Source organism: Aspergillus sclerotioniger (assembly GCF_003184525.1).
Source record: "Aspergillus sclerotioniger CBS 115572 chromosome Unknown BO94scaffold_33, whole genome shotgun sequence".
Lineage (NCBI taxonomy): Eukaryota > Fungi > Ascomycota > Eurotiomycetes > Eurotiales > Aspergillaceae > Aspergillus > Aspergillus sclerotioniger.
The window spans coordinates 325,972-347,805 of NW_020291023.1; the positions used below are offsets into that span (position 1 = coordinate 325,972).

Consider the following 21,834-nt stretch of genomic DNA (forward strand, 5'->3'; position numbering starts at 1 on the left):
TGATCATATTATTCCTATAAAAAAAGAAAAGTTATTAATATATAGAAAGATTTACCTGATATTTAAAAAGGAATTACAGATATTATAAGAATATATTAATAATTAACTGGCTAAAGACAATATCAGGCCTTTGAAGTCACTAGCAGGATATAGAGTCTTATTTATACTAAAAAAGAATAATAGTTTATAGCTATATATGGATTATTAATTACTAAATATTATCATAATCAAGAATCAACACTTATTATCTTTGATTTTGGAAATCCAAGACAAGATATGAGAAATGAAGTGGTTTATTATATTTAATATTATGAATATATATTATTGTATATATATCACAGAAGATAAAGAATAGAAAACTATATTTAAAATAAAGTATAAATATTTTAAGTATTTGATTATATTATTTGGGCTTACTAACACATCAGTATTATTTTAATAATATATTAATAAAGTTTTTAGAGAATATCTTAATAGATTTATAATTATTTATCTAGATAATATATTAATCTTCTTAAAGACTAAGAAAGAATATATAAGACATGTAAGACTAGTTTTATATAAACTATATCTATATTAGTTATAATATAAGTTAAAGAAGTGTGAATTCTATATACAGGAAACAGAGTTTCTAGAACACTAGATATTTATAAAAGAAATCTATACTGAGTAAGCTAAAGTATAAGTTATACAGAATTAATCTTAATCTAGGAATCTGAAAGAACTATAGCAGTTTATTAGATTAGTTAATTATTATTAATAATTTATAGACAGATATGTTATCTATATAATATCACTCTTTAAGCTTATAAAGAAGTTAAAGAAGTATTAGTAAAAAGAACCACAGCAGAGCATGTTTGAAGATATTAAGTAATAACTTATTATATTATCAGTACTTGTATAACATAATCTAGAGAAAGAAATAACTATTGAAACCAATATATTAGATTATACTGTTAGTATATATATAATACAACTCAGAGAAGACAGAAAGCCAAGACTGATTATATTTTACTTAAGAAAGTTAGTTCAAGCGGAACTCAACTATGATATTCACGATAAGAAATTACTAATTATAGTAATAATGTTTAAACAGTGGAGGGTCTATCTTAAAGAAGTAAAGCACACTGTTATTATAAAGATAGATCATAAGAACTTAACCTATTTTATAACAACCAAAGAGTTAACTAGAAGGCAGGCATGATGGGCTGAGATTTTGTTATAATATGACTTCAGAATCATACACTGCAAAGAAACAGAGAATGGATATATAGATATACTAAGCTGCAGACTAGACTATAAATTAGATAAAAAAGCTATTAAACTAGTTATCCTGAAGTAGAACATGGATGGATTGATCAGCTATAATAAGACTAATCTAGCAGTAATATTAAAAATAGATAGTAACCTAATTAAGTAATTAGCTAATGGTATAAAAAATAATAAAATATTTTAGAAGATAAGCAAGGGCTCACCGGATAAGATTATTATTAATAAAAATAGACTAGCCTATTTTTATAGATTAATCTTTATATCAACCGCAATGAGAACAGAGATTATGGCTAGATATTATGATAAACTGTTTAAAGGTTACTTAAAAGTGGAAAAGATAATTGAATAAATCATAAGGAATTACTACATTCCGAACCTTAGATAGAAAGTATGTGATTATATTAGATAATATAAGACTTATATTAAAAATAAGTTTATAAAATACTAATTCTACAGATAAATATAAGTACAGGAGGCGCCATAATAATTATAAAAATAGATAATAATTAACTTTATTAATCTATTATCAGAATTAGAAGGGTTTAATATTATCACAGTCATTACTAATTATCTTATTAAATATATCTATCTTGTACCCAGTAAGATAATAATAATAGTAATATAAATAATAAAACTGTTTCTAGAAAATATTGTTATATATTATAAGATACTAAAATATATTATATCAGATTAAGATAAGTTATTTATCTTGAAGTTCTGGAGATCACTCGCAGATCTTATAAAAATTAAAGAATAAATAATAATAGCTTACCACCTGTAGATGAATAGGCAAATAAAAAGAATTAATTAAATAATTAAGCAATATCTGAAGCACTACGTGAACTATTAGTAGAATAATTAGATAAATTTATTATTAATAATATAATTTTTATATAACAATACCAGTTACTTAATCATTAAAATCTTACTGTTCTACACTAATTACAGTTACTATCCAAGGTTTCTGAAAATATTATTAGGAAAGTAGTAAGTTACTGATATAGTTAAAAATATTATTATATTTACAGGAAACATGCATCTATAGTTATCTTAAAATATTAAGTTTATAAACTTATATAGTAAGATATACTATGATTATAAATACAGGAGAGAACCTGATCTAAAAAAAGAGAAGAAAATGTTCCTACTCCGCAGAAATATTAAGATAAAATAACTAAGTTAGAAGCTTGATTATTACAAGTTAAGACTATTTGTTATTGAAGACAAGAAGAAACCGGTCAACTATAAGTTGAGATTGCCAAAATCGATGAATAGAATTTATCCAGTATTTTATATCTCATTGTTGGAACCCGCACCAAAGAATGCTAGAATTATAGAAAATATAGAGATTAATGATAATATAGAAGAAGAATATGAAGTTAAAAAGATCCTGGACTATAAGAAGATTAGCAGCAGGTCAAAATATTTAATAAAATAGATAGAATATGATATCTCAGAGAACACGTGGAAACTTATTGAGAACTTGACAGGCTGTTACCAGCTTGTGGAACAGTACTACTAGCAAGCAGGTTAAAGCTTGCTTAAAAAGAAGAAGAGCTAATAAATTAAGATAAACTAAGATCAAGCTCAGACGCGGCGGCTAGTTTAACACCACCCGTGATAGTACTAGCCTCAGCCTTGGATGTTGCAGCTCGTTGATCGCGCAGCCTTGCTTGTGCCTTATATTTCTTTTATTCTTATTTTTCAAGCTTTTCCAGCTCCTCAATTTTCTTTATATCACGAGCTATGAAATCGCCAGCTTGTCTTTACAATAGTTATTTTTGTTTCTGTAACTGAAGAAGCTTTGCCAGGATGACTTTCTCCTCTTCTTTAATGGAATTTTAAGCCTTGATTAAACGCTTCCATTCAGTGTTAGAGAAGGAAGGGTCAGGCATTTTACAACAAACACTGTTTGTTTTAATATACTTACTATAATAATCAGAATTTTCGGATTTGATGCAAACCTTGTGAAGGCGAATACAGCACTCGCAAGGGAAAACCACAAGGAAATCTTCGTTCTTAATCTGTCAGTAGAGGCTCTTCTTATAAACAAAAGAACTAGATGACATGGTCAATAATCTGAACAAAGTTTTAGGAAATGACACTAGACACTCATCTCAGGAGAGAGGCACCGCAGATTTATGTTCCTTAGGGACAAGAAACCTTAAAAGAGGAAGAGTGATGTTACGGACCCCTGCTAGCTGAACAAACTAGTAAGACAGACTCATTAGACAGAAGACTACGCCCGAAAGGCGAGGACTCTTATCAAGTAAAATCCCAATCTGAGTAACCTGCAAACCAGGACAGTTATACAACACGTGACCACGACGGACATATCACTAACATGCTATAACATGATAGTGCTATAACAGGACATAGCAGTACTACAACAAAACATAGCAGTACTACAACATAATATATCAGTGACATGATATATCATGGCGATGCCATGACAAGAGATAGGATATAAGGACACTCTTTCATATACTTAGCTAGTTCTGTTCTTCATGCTCAATCAAATTATCTTTAAGTAATCATATGTTTTAATAAAGCTTAGTGATAACACTCATCCACACTTACTTACGGATAGCTGCACGGCACTATCTAGCCTTACTTCTCTTCTCTTGTTCAGATCAAGTCACCTTTAGATAGTCAACAACCTGACTACCTTTGATTCAGTTCACAAGGTACGTATTGGAACGGGAGCTAAGCTAACAGGAACAGGGAGAAGCGATCCTAGGGTTTGACAAGTAGTTAATACTTAATTAGCTAAAACAGTAATTAATAATTACTGAGTTAAGACCACACCTGAAGATCTAAGCAGTTATATTAGATTAATCAGTCTAAGTACTAGTAGACTCTGAAGTAATCAGAAACTTTATAAATCTGTAATTTATATAACAGCTTAAGATATTTAGATAATAGAAAGCAGAATCTAAACCAATTGCAGGACTGAATAAAGAGAATTTGGAAATTCTTATATTAATAGTTGAGTTAGAAACTATATTTATGACTATAAAAGATTATTATAAGTATATAAACTTCAATGTGATATCTTTAAAATAATATGATATTATATTAAGGATTCTATAACTCAGGAATCATAATCTATAGATTAATTAAAAGACTGGGAATCTCTAATTCATGAATTATGATTATCCAAGATAATACTAACAAGGACTAGATATAGAGTCTGGATCTATATAGTCTGCTATATAATAAGAAGCTAAAGTAAGGACTAAGTAACTTATTAAGAAGAGGTTAAGATCACCACAAAAGCTTAACACGCCAGATATTAGAGATAACTTAGAGAAAAATAACATCTCAAGTATAGTTATACAAGTAATAGCAGTAACCAAGCTATTATAGAAAGATTAGCTTAAGAAATTATTAAAATAGGCACTAACAATAATAGATAAGTATCTAGAATATAGCACTAACAGTACTAATATAGAGATTGAGATGACTGTCCAGGGGATAGAAGATTTATGGAAATTTCTAGCTGTGGTTAAAAGTAATGTACAGATCTTATCATAATATAAGAGATTTGAGAACTTGTTCAAGCAGTTAGAGTAATCTAAATTATCTCAATACAGAAAGTATAACCATATTATTTTTATAGAGAAAGAAAAGTTATTAGTATATAGAAAGATTTATCTAATATTTAAGAAGAAATCGCAGGTATTATAAGAATATATTAATAATCAGCTAGTTAAAGATAATATCAGGCTTTTAAAGTCACCAGCAGGATATAGAGTCCTATTTATATTAAAAAAGAACAGCAGTTTACAGCTATATATGAATTATTAATCATTAAATACTATCATAATCAAGAATTAATATCTATTATCTTTGATTTCGGAAATCCAAGACAAGATATAAGGAATAAAATAGTTTATTAAACTTAATATTATAAATATATATTATCATATATATATTACAGAAGATAAAGAATAGAAAACCATATTTAAAATAAAGTATAGATACTTTAAATATTTAGTTATATTATTTAAGCTTATTAACGCACCAGCATCATTTCAGTAATATATTAATAAAGTTTTTAGAAAATATCTTGATAGGTTTGTAATCACTTATCTAGATAATATATTAATCTTTTTAAAGATTAAGAAAGAATATATAAAATATATAAGATTAGTTTTATATAAACTATACTTATATTAGTTATAATATAAGCTAAAGAAGTATGAATTCTATATACAGAAAACAGAGTTTCTAGGATATTAGATATTCACAGAGAAAATCTATATTAAGTAAGTTAAAGTATAAGTTATACAGGATTAGTCTTAATCTAGAAATCTAAAAGAACTATAATAGTTTATTAGATTAGTTAACTACTATTAATGATTTATGGACGGATACGCTATCTATATAATATCACTCTTCAAGCTTATAAAGAAATCAAAAAAGTATTAGTAGAAAGAACTATAGCAGAGCATATTTAAAGATATCGAGCAGTAATTTACTATATTACTAATACTTATACAGCATGATCTAGAGAAAGAAACCATTATTAAGATCAATATATTAGATTATGCTGTTAATATATGTATAACACAGCCCGGAGAAGACGGAAAACTAAGACTAATTATATTCTATTTAAGAAAGTTGGTTTAAGTAGAACTTAACTATAATATTTATAATAAGGAATTGCTAGCTATAATAATAGCATTTAAGCAGTGGAGGGTCTACTTTAAAGAAATAAAGCATACCGTTATTATAAAGACAGATCATAAGAATTTGACTTATTTCATGATAATCAAAGAATTGACCAGAAGGCAGGCATGATGGGCTGAGATTCTGTTATAATATAACTTTAGAATTATATACTATAAGAAAGCAGAGAATGGACATGTAAATATACTGAGCTGTAGGCCAGACTATAAATTAAATAAAAAGATTATTAAACTGGCTATCCTGAAGCAGAACACGGATAGGTTGATCAGCTATAATAAGACCAACTTAATAGTAATATTAGAAATAAGTAATAATCTAACCAGATGATTAGCTGATAGTATAAAAAACAATAAAACATTCTAAGAAATGAGTAAAGACTCACCGGACAGAATCATTATTAATGAAAATAGACTAGTCTATTTTCATGGGTTAATCTTTGTATTTATTATAATAAGGACAGAGATTATGGCTAGACATTATGATGAATCACTCAAGGATTATTTAGAAGTAGAAAAAATAACTGAACTAATTATAAGGAATTATTATATTCCGAACCTCAGATAAAAAGTATATAATTATATTGGACAATGTTGTTACAGACCCCTGCTAGCCAGGTTACTAGCAGAAGCGGACTCGTCAGGCAGAAAGGTAACGACCAGGAAGGACTCGGGCAGCCAGCAACTCTTATTGAGTAAGATCCCGGTTGGGGTAACACCTGAGGCAACGCTGTGTCACGTGACCATCTACCATCAGATCTACTATTGAGGATATACGATATAGTATACAGAATCCAGGAACATGATTAGATTGACCCTCGATCTACCCTGAATAGTATACAAAATGGTATATGAAGGATAGGATATAAGGACGCTCTTTCATGTACTTAGCTAGTTCTGTTCTTTGTACTTAATAACACTATCTTTAAGTAACCATATGTTTTGATAAAGCTTAGTGACAATACTTGTCTGCACTTACTTACGGATAGCTACACAGCACTATCTGGCCTTACTTCTCTTTTCTTGTTCAGATCAAGTCATCTTTAGATAGTTAATAACCTGATTATCTTTGATTCAGTTTACAAGATACGTATTAGAACAGGAGCTAAGCTAACAGAAACAGGAAGAAGTAATCCTAGGATTTAATATATTAAATATTAATCAGTATGAGTATTATCTAGTAATAATCAGTCATTATATTAACTATATTGAACACATCACGTGCGCCTCAGCAGGGCCCGATAATCAAGGAATTAATGGATATGGTTAGTTAGTTACAAGAAAGTGTCACTGTCTTAGAACAAAAGAACCAGTTACTTGAAGATCGTCTATTAGTTAAATCTGTTAAGATCCGATTATCTGAGCTATTTAACAGTAAATGAGCGAAGCTCAGAGCTTTCTTGACCCAGTTAGATCTATATCTTAACATGAATAAGAAAAAGCTCAAGAATAAGAAGGACAAGATCTTTTTCACGTCTACTTACCTGACCAGAGTAATATTTAATTAATTTAAACCATACATCCACAAGTGATAAGAAAAGTTAGTAAGTAACCAGAACAATAATATAAAGTAACTTTTCACTAGTTATGCCAGATTTAAACAGCATCTTAAACAGATATTCAGAGATATTAATACAGCATAAAATACTAAATAAAAATTATAATAACTTAAGTAAACAGGATTAGTATCTATATATACTTCAGAGTTTTAACAAGTTATTAATCACTTAGACTGAGATGATAACACTTATATCTTATAATTTAAAGAAGGACTCAAGATAGAGATCCAAGAGAAGATTATTTAACAAAAATAACTGGACATATTAACTAAAATAATTAAAACAGTAGTTAAGATTGATAATAAGTTATACAACTTCAATATAAAATAATAAGAGAATCAATAAACCAGTGGGTCTATATCTCAACACAATAACCAGCCAGATTACTGAGTCAATAACAGAAGGTCAGTACAACCTAGAAGCTTAGGATACAAAGATCTCTATAGATTAAAACCAATAGAGCTGGATATAGTACAGCATCAGACTCAACAAACTCAAGTGTCCAAAGAGGAATTCAAACAGTGTAAACAAGACTGTTTATGCTTCAGCTGCAGCAAAGCAGGTCACCAATTAAAAAACTGCAGTTAAAAACAGCCTTAGAAGTAATTAAGAACTATAAACCAAGATCAAGATAAAGGAGTCTATGATATCACCGCTATTCAGCACAAAGTTTGGACAGAATCTATAACACAGATATTAAGTAACAAGAAATTACATATTATTTAACATAATCAGCTATTAAAGAACAGGACATATCATGATTAGTTAAGATAACAGGCCATCCCGGATAAGTTAACAGTATTATCTAGTTAATAAGAAGATTAATAATTATCTATACTATTAGTTTGGACCATAGAAATCAATAATAATAGTTATAAGCTAGTTTCGAGAAACAACTATCCTAATATAGTTTAAAATAAAGATAAATTATTAGATAAAGAATATAGTATATTACTTAAAGACCTTAAACCTAGTAAGAAGAGACTTAGCAAGATATCTGATACTCTTAAAAAACCTTTATCAGAAATTAGTAAACTCTGTCCATCATAGCAAGACAAGGATAAGAAGAATTAGAAAAACAATTAAGAAGATATTACTTATTAGTTAAACCATATTTTAAAGAAGATCTTAGAGAATCCAGTATAATTCTGCCTAGAGCTCAAGATAATCATACAGCATTGCCTATATTAGGATTTAGAATGTTGAAAATCATAAAATAAGACTTGGGAGTAATATCTACAAAGATATTCTTATTATCTAGAAGTTTGTTTAATATATGGATAAGATAACACAGATTATTATTATTAATTATTAAAGATTAGCCAGAAAATAAATATTGCAGAAATAGAGTCTTAATATAATAAACCATGTCTATGTATTCATTTTAAAAAAAATAAAGATTATTAAAAATATAATAAACTTTCTTAGCTTATATATTATATAAACATATATTTAATATATTATAATTAGAAGTATATTACTAACTACTAACCTAAGATACTGGAAGTAGTTAAGACTAAGATAAGCCACTGTCTATACAATATTTTTAATTACACGTGTAAAGAGTACCAGAGATATTCTTACTACAGATTAATATATTAGCTGGCATGTTTTAATAATCAGTATATAATATATTATATAGTAAAGATAAAAGGCTCGAGATTTCCAAAAAAACACTTACAGTAGTTAGAACCTAATTGGCTAGAATAGTAGTTAGTAATTACAGAGTCAGAACCATATCTGAAGATTTAAACAGTTATATTAAATTAATTAGCCCAAGTATTAATAGATTCTAGAATAACTAGAAACTTTATGAACCTGTGATTCATACAATAGCTTAAGATACTCAGATAATAGAAAGAAGAACCTGAACCGATTATAAAACTAAATAAAGAGAATTTAGAAACTCTTATATTAATAGTTGAATCAGAAACTATATTTATAACTGTAAAGAGTCACTACGAGTATATAGACTTTAATATAATATTTTTAAAATAGTATAATATTATGTTAGAGATTCTATGACTCAGGAATCATAATCTGCAGATTAATTAAAAGACTAAGAATCTCTAATTCATGAATTGTAATTGTCCAAGACGACACTAGCAAGAACTAGGTATAGAGTCTAGATCCGTACGGCCCGCTACTTAGTAAGAGGCTGAAGCGAGGACTAAGCAATCTAGTAAGAAAAGATTGAGAACACCATGAAAGCCTAACACACCAGGCATTAGAGATAACTTAAAGGAAAATAGCATCTCAAGTATAGTTATATAAGTAATAACAGTAACTAAGCCATCACAGAAAGATTAGTTTATGGAATTATTAAAATAAGTACTAATAATAATAAATAGATACTATAAGTATAGTATTAACAGCACTGATATAAAGATCAAGATAATTGTTCAAGAACTAGAAGATTTATAGAAACTTCTAGCTGTAGTTAAGAATAATATATAGATTTCATCACAGTATAAAAGATTTAAAAACTTGTTTAAACAGTTAAAATAATCTAAATTATCTTAGTATAGAAAGTATGATTATATTATTTTTATAAAGAAAGAAAAGTCACTAATATATAGAAAGATTTATCTAATATTTAAAAAAAAATCATAAATATTATAAGAATATATTAATAACTAGCTGATTAAAGATAATATTAAGCCTTCGAAGTCACTAGCAGAACATAAAGTCTTATTTATACTAAAAAAAAACAGAAGTTTACAGCTATACATGGATTATTAGTTACTAAATACTATCATAATCAAGGATTAATACCCGTTATCTTTGATTTCGGAAATCCAAGACAAGATAAAAAGAATAAAGTAGTTTATTAAACTTAATATTATAAATATATATTATTATATATACATTGCGGAAGATAAAGAATGAAAAACTGCGTTTAGAATAAAGTATAGATACTTTAAGTACTTGATTATATTATTTAGGCTTACCAACACACCAGCATCATTTCAGCAATATATTAATAAGGTTTTTAGAGAATATCTTGATAAGTTTATAATTACTTATCTAGACAACATATTGATTTTTTTAAAGACTGAGAAAGAATATGTAAGATATATAAGACTAGTTTTATATAAACTATATCTATATCAGTTATAATACAAGTTAAAGAAGTATGAATTCTATATATAGAAAACAGAGTTCCTAGAATACTGGATATCTATAGAGAGAATCTATATCAAGCAAGCTAAAATACAAGTCATACAGGATTAGTCTTAATTAAGAAATCTGAAAGAACTATAGCAGTTTATTAGATTAATTAATTACTATTAATAATTTATAGACGGATATGCTATCTATATAACATCATTCTTTAAGCTTATAAAGAAGTTAAAAGAGTATCTATAAAAAGAACCATAGTAAAGTATATTTAAAGATATTAAGCAGTAACTTACTATATTACTAATACTTGTACAGCACAATCCAGAGAAAGAAACAACCATTAAAACTAATATATTAGACTATATTATTAATATACATATAACGTAACCTGGAGATAATAAAAAGCTAAGATTAATTATATTTTATTCAAGAAAGTTAGTTTAGACGGAACTCAACTACGACATTCACGATAAGAAATTATTAGCTATAATAATAATGTTTAAATAATAAAGAGTCTATCTTGAAGGAGTAAAGCATACTGTTATTATAAAGATAGACTATAAGAATTTAATCTACTTTACAATAATCAAAGAGTTGACCAGAAAGCAGGCATGATAGGCTAAGATTCTGTCATAATATGATTTTAGAATTATATATTATAAAGAAATAGAGAATAAATATATAGATATACTGAGCCGCAGGCCAGACTATAAATTAGATAAAAAGGCTATCAAACCAGCCATCCTGAAGCAGAACACGGATAGATTGATCAGTTATAATAAGACTAATCTAGCAGTAATATTGAAAATAAATAGTAATCTAACTAAGTGACTGGCTGAAGATATAAAAAATAATAAAATATTTTAAGAAATAAGTAAGGACTTACCAGAAAAGATTATTATTAACAGAAATGGACTAGCCTATTTTTATAAGTTAATCTTTATACTAACTGTAATAAAGATAGAGATTATAATTAGACACTATAACAGACTACTTAAGAATCACTTAAGAGTAGAAAAGATGACTGAACTAATCATAAAAAATTATTATATTCTGAACCTCAGACAGAAAATATATAACTATATTAGATAATATAAGACTTATATTAGAAATAAGTTTATAAGATACCAGTCTTATAGATAAATATAAGTACAGGAGGCGCTATAATAATTATAAAAATAAATAATAATTAACTTTATTAATCTATTACTAGAATTAGAAGAGTTTAATATTATCATGGTCATCACTGATCGCCTTACTAAATATATTTATCTTATATTAAGTAAGATGATAATAATAGTAATACAGATGGTAGAACTGTTTTTAAAAAATATTATTATATACTATAGAATGCTAAAGTATATTATATCAGATTAAGATAAGTTATTTATCTTAAAGTTCTGGAGATTACTCGCAGATCTTATAAAAATAGAAGAATAAATAATAATAACTTACTACCTGCAGATAAATAGATAAATAGAAAGAGTTAACTAGATAATTAAGCAATATCTGAGATACTATATAAATTATTAATAGAATAATTAGATAAATCTATTATTAATAGTATAATTAGATAAATCTATTATTAATAGTATAATTCTTATATAACAATATTAATTATTTAATTATTAGAATCTTACTATTCTATACTAATTACAGATATCACCCGAGGTTTCTGAAAATATTATTAGAAAGATAACAAGTTACTAATATAGCTAAGAATATTGTTATATTTACAGAAAATATATATTTATAATTATCTTAAGATATTAAGTTCATGAACTTATATAGCAAGATATACTATAATCATAAATACAGAAGAAAACCTGACTTAAAAAGAAGGGAGAAAGTGTTCCTACTCTGTAAAAATATTAAGATAAAATGACTAAGTCAGAAGCTTGACTATCACAAGCTAGGACTATTTATTATTAAAGATAAGAAGAGACTGGTTAACTACAGGTTGAGATTGCCAAAATCGATAAGTAAAATTTATCCAGTGTTTTATATCTTATTATTGAAACCTGTACCAAAGAATGCTAGAATCGCAGAAAATATGGAGATTAATAATAACATAGAATAAGAATATAAAGTTAAAAAAATCCTAGATTACAAGAAGATTAGCGGCAGATCAAAATATCTGGTAAAATAGGAGGGATATGATACCTCAGAAAACATGTGGGAACTTATTGAGAATTTGACAGGCTGTTACCAGCTTGTGGAGCAGTATTACTAATAGACAGGTCAAAGTTTGCCCAGAATGAAGAGGAACCAACCAACTGAGTCAGACTAGGAGTGTCTGACGCAGCGGCAAGTTGAGCGGCGTTGTGTTTATTAGCCAGATGCTCTAGTTCTCGGAGATCCTCAGTGCTTGGGGAATCCTCCTTATCCAGCCGCTCCAACACAGTCAAGTCGTGATCCAACATCTGCTTGCCATGATCTTTTAGGAACTGCTGTTACTTGAACAAGCAAGCCACTTTAGCAGCAATACAGGCCTGTTTAGCAAGAGCCTCAGTAAGTTTATTTTATATATCTGATTAATTATGTTTTAATTCATTCCACTCTCTATCACTGTAAAATCATTTTTCATATTTTCAATCACGACAAGTACAGGCAGCATAATTTCAGCTTTTTAAATCTATAATATAAGAAATACTTCTCAGGAAACAATGTTTGCAGGAACTTTTAGTAATAAAACTATTATTATAAATCTTATTAGACTAACAGATATGTTTCTTCATCTGATCGTGATTAATATAATAACGAGATATGATAGACTATCATAGAAAAAAAAGAAATTGAGAAAACTTAACCAACACAGGAGGAACACGTATCTTTATGTTTCTTGAAAACAAGAAACCTTGAAGAAGGGAGAGTGATATTACAGACCCCTGCTAGCCAGGTTACTAGCAGAAGCGGACTCATCAGGCAGAAAGATAATGACCAGAAAGGACTCAGGCAGCCAGTAACTTTTATTAAGTAAGATCCTGGTTAGGATAATACCCAAGGTAACACTATGTCACATGATTATTTACCATCAGATCTACCATTGAGGATATACAATATAATATACGGAATCCAGGAACATGATTAGATCAACCCTTAATCTACCCTGAATGGTATACGAAATGGTATACAAAGAATAGGATATAAGGACACTCTTTCATATACTTAGCTAGTTCTGTTCTTCATGCTCAATAACACTGTCTTTAAGTAACCATATGTTTTGGTAAAGCTTAGCGACAATACTCATCCATACTTACTTACAGATAGCTGCGCGGCACTATCTAGCCTTACTTCTCTTCTCTTGTTCAGATCAAGTCATCTTTAGATAGTCAACAACCTGACTACCTTTGATTCAGTTCACAAGGTACGTATTGGAACGGGAGCTAAGCTAACAGGAACAGGGAGAAGCGATCCTAGGGTTTGACAAATGTAAGACTTATATTAAAGATAAGTTTGTAAAATATTAATTTTATAGATAAATATAAGTATAAAAGGCGCCACAGTGGTTATAAAAATAAATAATAATTAATTTTATTAGTCTATTACCAGAATCAGAAAGGTTTGATATTATTATGGTTATTATTGATTATCTTATTAAATATATTTATCTTGTATCAAGTAAGATGATACTAACAGTAATACAGATAGTAGAACTGTTTTTAAAAAATATTGTTGCATACTATAAGATGTTAAAGTATATTATATTAGACTGAGATAAGTTATTTACCTTGAAGTTCTAAAGATCACTTACAGATCTTATGAAAATTGAAGAATAAATAATAATAACTTATCATCCACAGATGAATGGGCAAATAGAAAGAGTTAACTAAGTAATTAAGCAATATCTAAGGCATTATACAAACTATTAATAAGATGATTAGGCAAATCTGTTACTGATAGCACAGTTCTCATATAATAATACTAGTCACTTAATTATTAGAGTCTCACTATTCTATATTAATTACAGTTACCATCCCAGATTTCTGGAAATGTTATTAAGAAAGTAATAAGTTACTGATGTAGCTGAGAATATTGTTATATTTATGGAAAACATGTATTTATAATTATCCCGAGACATTGAGTTTATGAACTTGTATAGTAAGATGTATTATGATTATAAATACAGAAAGAAACCTGATTTAAAAAGAAGAAAGAAAGTATTCCTACTCCGCAGAAATATTAAGATAAAATAATTAAATCAGAAGCTTGATTATCACAAGCTAGGACTATTCATTATTAAAGATAAGAAAGGACTGGTTAACTACAAGTTGAGGTTGCTAAAATTGATGAATAAAATTCATCCAGTATTTCATATCTCATTATTAGAATCTGTATTAAAGAATGCTAGAATTATAGAAAATATAGAGATTAATAATAATATAGAAAAAGAATACGGAATCAAAAAGATTCTAGACCATAAGAAGATTAGCGGCAGATCAAGATATCTGGTAAAATAAGTAGAATATGATATCTCAGAAAACACGTGGAAACCTATCAAGAATTTGACAGGTTATTACCAGCTTATGAAGCAGTATTACTGATAGACAAGTCAAAGTTCGCTCAGAATAAAGGAAAACTAACTAACTAAGTCAGACTAGAATCATCTAATATAGTAGCAAGCTGAGCAGCGTCGTGCTTATCAGCCAGACATCCCAGCTCTCGGAGATCCTCAGCGCTTAAAAAATCCTTATTATTTAACAGACCTAATACATTCAAGTCATGATCTAACATCTGACTACCACAATCCTTAAGGAATTTGTGATATTTTCACAAACATTTTATTTTCACAAATAACAGCTCAATCTGCTCTTCAGTCTCTTTAATCTCTTAAGCTATCTTTTCTTCATCACATTAAAGCTTATCCCACTTGGAGTCACTGTGAAATCATTTCTCATATTTTCAGCCACAGCGAGTACAGGCCGCATAATTTCGGCTCTTGAAATCCATAAAGCAGGAAAGACTATGGGAATCATACCAGGTGCAAGGGAAGTCAACCTGGGCACCACTGTGAATGATTTAGTCAGCTTGGTAACAGCACTTCTTATAATAATTATACAGAGGCATGGTGACCCATTCTAAGAAAGAAAGAAACTAAAAGACCCAGGTTAACACTCACGGGGACACGCACCTTTATATTCTTAAGGACAAGAACCTCAAAGAAAGGGAGGTGGTGTTACAGACCCCTGCTAGCTGAACAACTAGTAAGATAGGTACATTAGGCAGAAGACAACGCCCGGACGGATGACCACTCTTATCAGGTAAAGTCCTGATCTGAGTCATCACGTGTCACAAGTTATATAACCATGGTATACGGACAAGCGTGTGGTATACGACATACCATCATGGTTTATAACTACCAAACGGGTATATAGTAGACCTGATGGTATATGGAATGGTATACAAAGAATAGGATATAAGGACACTCTCTCATGTACCTAGCTAGTTCTGTTCTTCGTGCTCAATAATACTGTCTTTAAGTAACCATATGTTTTGGTAAAGCTTAGTGATAATACTTGTTCATACTTACTTACAGATAGCTGCGCGGCACTATCTGGCCTTACTTCTCTTCTTCTGTTCAGGACCAGTTCTCTTTAGATAATCATCAACCTGACTTACCTTGATTCGGTTCAAAGGTACGACTCGGAACAGAAGCTAAGCTAACAGGAACAGGGAGAAGCGATCCTAGGGTTTGACACTAATAAGACACCTTAAGGTATAGCAGTTGCGGAAAGTCCTGAATGCGTTGGCCTACTAGTGCTAGATTTTACCACTATGTAAAGCGAGATAAAGATTATCTTATTGTCGTAAAAGATATTATAAATAATAAATCAACTAAAGAAGTTTATAATATCTACGGTTGTACAAATTGAACCACCCGAAACACAAATGATATGAAAGATAGCGACCATTTAGGTATTAAGTTGCATTCCATCTGAGTCAGAATGGTAATCTAGCCTAAGCTATGAAAATATGTCATTTCCCATCCTTACAATCCTTGAGGCAAACTCCGTCAATAGTGAGAGATGTCAGAATCTAGACAAGGTACTCAACCACCATGGCACTTGCACCACCACCACCGTTGCAGATTCCGACACAGCCGATCTTGGCCTTCTTGGCCTTAAGAACTCCAATCAAGGTAGTCAGAATTCGAGCGCCGCTGGCACCAATTGGGTGACCAATAGCCACAGCACCGCCGTGCAGGTTGACTTTCTCTTCGGGAATGTTGAGTAGTTTCATGTTTGCAAGGGCGACAACGCTAAAGGCCTCGTTAATCTCGAATGCATCAACGGAGTCCTGAGCAACACCGGCATGCTTGAGGGCTTTCGGGATCGCGAGCGCAGGGGCGGTGGTGAACTTGCTGGGCTGGTGCGCGGCATCGCCCCATCCGAGAATCTTTGCGATAGGCTTGAGTTTCAATTCTTTTACTTTGGCCTCCGAGACCAGGACAACAGCTGCAGCACCATCATTGAGAGGGGAGGAATTGGGGGCCGTCACAGTTCCAGAACCAGGGATAAAGGCAGGCTTGATGCTTCGAAGCTTATCAGGGTTGAGCTAAGAGATGAAAAGTGAAGGAGTTAGATTTATCCGCAAGAGCTGAACATGGTAATGCACAAGCGAAGGGGTCAGCTCTCACATTCTTGGGCTCTTCATCTTGAGCGACGATGGCACCCGGCTTGCCCCTGAAGCCGGGAAGTTCAATGGGCGCGATCTCCTCGTCGAAAAGACCTGCCTTCTGAGCGGCCTGGGCTTTTTCGTAAGTCTGAATAGCATATTCGTCCTGCTGCTCCCGAGTGAATCCATAGTCCTGGGCACACTCCTCGGCTTGTAAACCCATAAGCTCCTGCTTGCCCGCATCGGTCAGGCCATCTTTCATGATTCCGTCTACAAGACTCTGGTGGCCGTACTTTGCACCAGAACGGAGGTTGGGGAGGTAATGCGGGGCATTGGACATGGACTCGGTGCCACCGGCCACAACGACGTCTGCATTTCCGGTCATGATGGTTTGGGCACCGAGAATGACGGCCTTCAAACCAGAGGCGCAGACCTTGTTGATAGTAGTGCAGACCGTTGACTCGTCGAGTCCAGCACCAAGAGCGCATTGTCTAGCAGGATTCTGTCCGACACTGAATGGAAATCGTTAGCCTGCAGGATGGCAGATGGCACAGGAGCGGGTGACCCACTTGGCAGAAATGACATTGCCAAAGAAAACCTCCTGCACGTCAGAAGGCTTGATTCCATCGGCTTTGCTGAGGGCAGCTAGGTATCGGACGAGTCAGCAGTCAGGAGTTCATCCATCGCTCGAGCGCTTCGACTTCACCAAGCACACCTTTAATCGCATGGGAGCCCAGCTGCGGAGCGGTCTGACTCGACAGGGCACTATAGAGAGAGGATGTCGTCAGCTTCTCCGTGGCCTGGGTTAAAGCTCTTTTGATGGTTGGGTCGGGTCCTCACCCCAGGAACGAGCCCACTGGAGTGCGGGAAGAGGAGACAATGTAAACCGGAGGTAGAGAAGACATGGCGTAAATTGGTGATTTCAAGGGAGACGGGTCAGGGCTAAGGGAATGTATACAATTAGTATTTAACAAGCCGTACAAGTAGGTAGGGTCAGGCAGCTCAGGCCACGAGGGAAGGAACGGATGAGACAAATCCAGCTCGTTTGCTTTCCGTGCCATCAGGCCGCCGGCCCCTCTTTGCTGGCCCTTTTTCGCCTCGGAGACGCGGGCGGGGCAGACGGACGGACAAACGTACTGCTTCCGGAGTAACTCGCCGGAGCAACAAACACGCCAAGCGCGGCCGCGGAGCTAGAAACTTATCGCCAGTACCGACGCGAGCCTCTCCGAGCAGGTGGACGAGGGCGAAAAAGGAAAAGGAAAAGGAAGACCAGCGTCAAGTCCTACCCTGGTGGAAAATGGACGACCTTTATGATGAGTATGTCTCCAATCGGTCTCCTTTTCTTTCACATCGCCCTGGCCTCGGCTGACAAACATCTTTACCCTGCGGCAGGTTTGGTAACTATATAGGAGAGGTGGATGGCTCGGACGAGGAATCTCCGCATCATGATGAAGCCAACGCACAGGCTTTCGCCTTTGAAGAGGCCTTCGGTGGAGACAACGAAGACGACCCCGATGACGTCGGCGAGCAGCAGTTAATGGATGTGGATGATGGTAGAACTTCCTTTTCCATGTCCATCTTGTATGATACCTACACCGTGCTGACTTTCGTCACAGAGGGCCCCTCGAACGCGGTCGTCCTCCATGAAGATAAACAGTATTACCCCAGTGCCCAACAGGTGTACGGTCACGATGTTGAAACCCTGGTGCAGGAGGAGGACGCGCAACCTCTTTCTGAGCCCATCATTGCCCCGGTCCAACAAAAGAAGTTTGCGATAGAAGAGGCCGAATTACCCCCCGTCTATCACTCGAGGGAATTCATGACAGATCTACTCAACTTTCCCGATCAAATAAGGAATGTTGCTCTTGTCGGTCACTTGCACCATGGGAAAACGGCTTTTATGGACATGTTGGTCACTGAAACTCATGACCTCACCAGTCGCCTAGAGAAACGAGCCGGCAGACGAAATGAGGAACAACTCCGCTATACCGACGTCCATTTTCTGGAAAGAGAAAGGGGCCTTTCTATCAAAGCGGCACCCATGAGCTTGGTACTCCAGGGCACGAAGGGGAAATCTCATCTATTTAACATCCTTGACACACCGGGACATGTGAACTTTGTGGATGAGGTAGCTGCTGCATGTCGACTGGTTGACGGCGTGGTCCTTGTGGTGGATGTGGTTGAAGGTGTCCAGGCCAATACGGAGCAAATAATCAAACATGCTATCCTCGAAGACCTCCCGCTGACAATGGTTGTGAACAAGATGGACAGGTTGATTCTGGAACTGAAAATCCCACCCAACGATGCTTATTTCAAACTGAAGCACGTTATCGAGGAGGTCAACACCATTATCGAAAACGTACTGCCTGGCCACGGCGCTGCAAGGCGACTGAGCCCTGAGAAGGGAAATGTTGCCTTTGCTTGCGCCTCCATGGGCTGGTGCTTCACGTTGCATTCATTCGCCAAGATGTATGCAGAGAGGCATCCCCAGGTCGACGCAGTGGATTTCTGCTTGCGTCTATGGGGTGATATCTTCTTCAATCCAAGAAGTCGGAAATTCACACGCAAAGGCGTCGAAGAATATTCCAAACGGACATTTGTCCAATTTGTTCTGGAGCCCATTTACAAACTCTACTCACACACATTAAGTGAAAGCCCGGAAGACCTGAAGCAGACACTTGCTAGTGTCGGGATTAGCCTTAAGCCGTCACAACTTAAGTCAGATGCAAACTCTTTACTCAATCTCGTCTGTGAACAGTTCTTTGGGTCTGCAACAGGGTTTGTGGACATGTTACTCCAGCATGTACCTTCGCCTGCTGAGGGTGCTCAAAGGAAGCTCGAACGGTACTACACCGGGCCTCTTGATACTAAATTGGCGGCAGCTATGGCTGCCTGTGATTCTGATGGTCCACTCATTGTACATATCACTAAACTTTACAACAGTGTGGATGGTTCAAGGTTCCATTCCTTTGGCAGGATTATGAGTGGCACAGCCCATCCTGGTCAACAAGTGCGTGTGCTCGGCGAGGGCTATACCCCTGATGATGAAGAGGACATGGTGACTGCGACTATTTCCGACACATGGATCGCCGAGTCCTGCTATAACATTCCAACGAGTGGTGTCCCTGCCGGCAACTTGGTTCTTCTGGGCGGCGTGGATAATTCAATTGTGAAGACGGCGACTATTGTTCCTCTGCATTTGGAAGACAACGAGGATACACACATATTTCGACCAATCCGACATATTACAGAGTCCGTCTTCAAAGTCGCCGTCGAGCCCGTCAATCCGTCTGAGCTGCCCAAAATGCTCGAGGGTCTCCGAAAAGTCAACAAGAGCTACCCGCTGATTTCTACTAAAGTAGAGGAGTCTGGCGAGCATGTCGTCCTTGGAACGGGTGAGCTCTATATGGATTGTGTGCTCCATGATTTACGGAGACTGTATTCAGAAATGGAGATCAAAGTTTCAGACCCTGTTACGCGCTTTTGTGAGACTGTTGTGGAGACCTCCGCTATCATGTGCTATTCGATCACGCCAAACAAGAAGAATAAGATTACAATGATCGCAGAACCTCTTGATGAAGGAATTGCCGAGGATATTGAAAGCGGTGCCGTCAATATCAAGGACCCAATTCGCAAGGTGGCGCACTTTTTTGAAGAGAGATATGACTGGGATAAACTTGCAGCGAGAAGTATCTGGGCCTTCGGTCCAGACGAGATGGGCCCAAACATCCTACAGGATGATACGCTACCGTCCCAGGTCAACAAGAAATTACTCGGGAGTGTGAGGGATTCTATCACACAGGGGTTTAGCTGGGGAACAAGAGAAGGCCCTCTTTGTGAAGAACGTAAGTACACCCATGCTGTCTTGAACGCTGGGAGGATACAGCGCCCGAGTCCTGCACACGTGGACCACAGCGACATAAAGAAAAGAGGGCAAAGATGGGAAGTAGTTCATAATGACTAACTGCGACTATAGCCATTCGGAATACAAAATTTAGGCTCACTGACGTTTCTCTCGCCGACCAAGCCATCTACAGAGGCGGTGGTCAGATCATTCCCACGGCTCGACGAGCAATTTACTCCTCTTTCCTCATGGCCTCCCCTCGCCTGATGGAACCCATTTACTCCTGCACGATGACAGGGCCGGCAGATGCCGTCGCATCAGTGTACACAGTCCTTTCGCGCAGAAGAGGTCATGTACTCTCAGATGGGCCGATAGCAGGTACACCACTCTATTCCGTCCGTGGTTTGATCCCGGTGATAGACTCGTTCGGATTCGAAACAGATCTCCGAATTCATACCCAGGGTCAAGCCGCTGTTAGCCTTGTCTTCGATAAATGGAACGTCATTCCGGGGGATCCACTGGATCGTGATGTCAAGGTAAAGCCCTTGGAGATGGCGCCGGCGATGGCCACGGCCCGTGATTTTGTTTTGAAAACCAGAAGACGCAAAGGCCTAGCTGAGGATGTCACCGTGAGCAAGTTCCTGGAACCGGAGCTCTGGAAGGGCCTGAAGGAGAGCGGCGTCTTGGACTCATGAACTCTTTTGTTGAAGTCAAGAAAGAAACAGCATTA

At 34.2% G+C, this 21,834-nt stretch overlaps 2 protein-coding genes across 2 annotated transcripts; one reads left to right on the forward strand and one right to left on the reverse strand.

Annotated features, from left to right (window-relative positions):
- Positions 1 to 16,523: 16,523 nt before the first annotated feature.
- On the reverse strand, positions 16,524 to 18,190 carry erg10B (acetyl-CoA C-acetyltransferase). The gene is made up of 5 exons (XM_025612656.1): positions 18,101 to 18,190; positions 17,976 to 18,025; positions 17,830 to 17,905; positions 17,283 to 17,772; positions 16,524 to 17,200 (listed from the first exon to the last, which is right to left on the reverse strand). The coding sequence occupies exons 1-5, from the start codon at positions 18,163 to 18,165 to the stop codon at positions 16,682 to 16,684; spliced, it is 1,200 nt and encodes a 399-aa protein (XP_025463319.1). The 5' UTR covers positions 18,166 to 18,190; the 3' UTR covers positions 16,524 to 16,681.
- A 367-nt stretch (positions 18,191 to 18,557) lies between these two features.
- Positions 18,558 to 21,799, forward strand: BO94DRAFT_475824 (116 kDa U5 small nuclear ribonucleoprotein component; the record flags this gene model as incomplete). The annotated part of the gene is made up of 4 exons (XM_025608579.1): positions 18,558 to 18,577; positions 18,653 to 18,813; positions 18,877 to 21,105; positions 21,237 to 21,799. 4 exons carry the CDS (start codon positions 18,558 to 18,560, stop codon positions 21,797 to 21,799), a joined length of 2,973 nt encoding a protein of 990 aa, XP_025463320.1.
- Between the last annotated feature and the right edge of the window lie 35 nt (positions 21,800 to 21,834).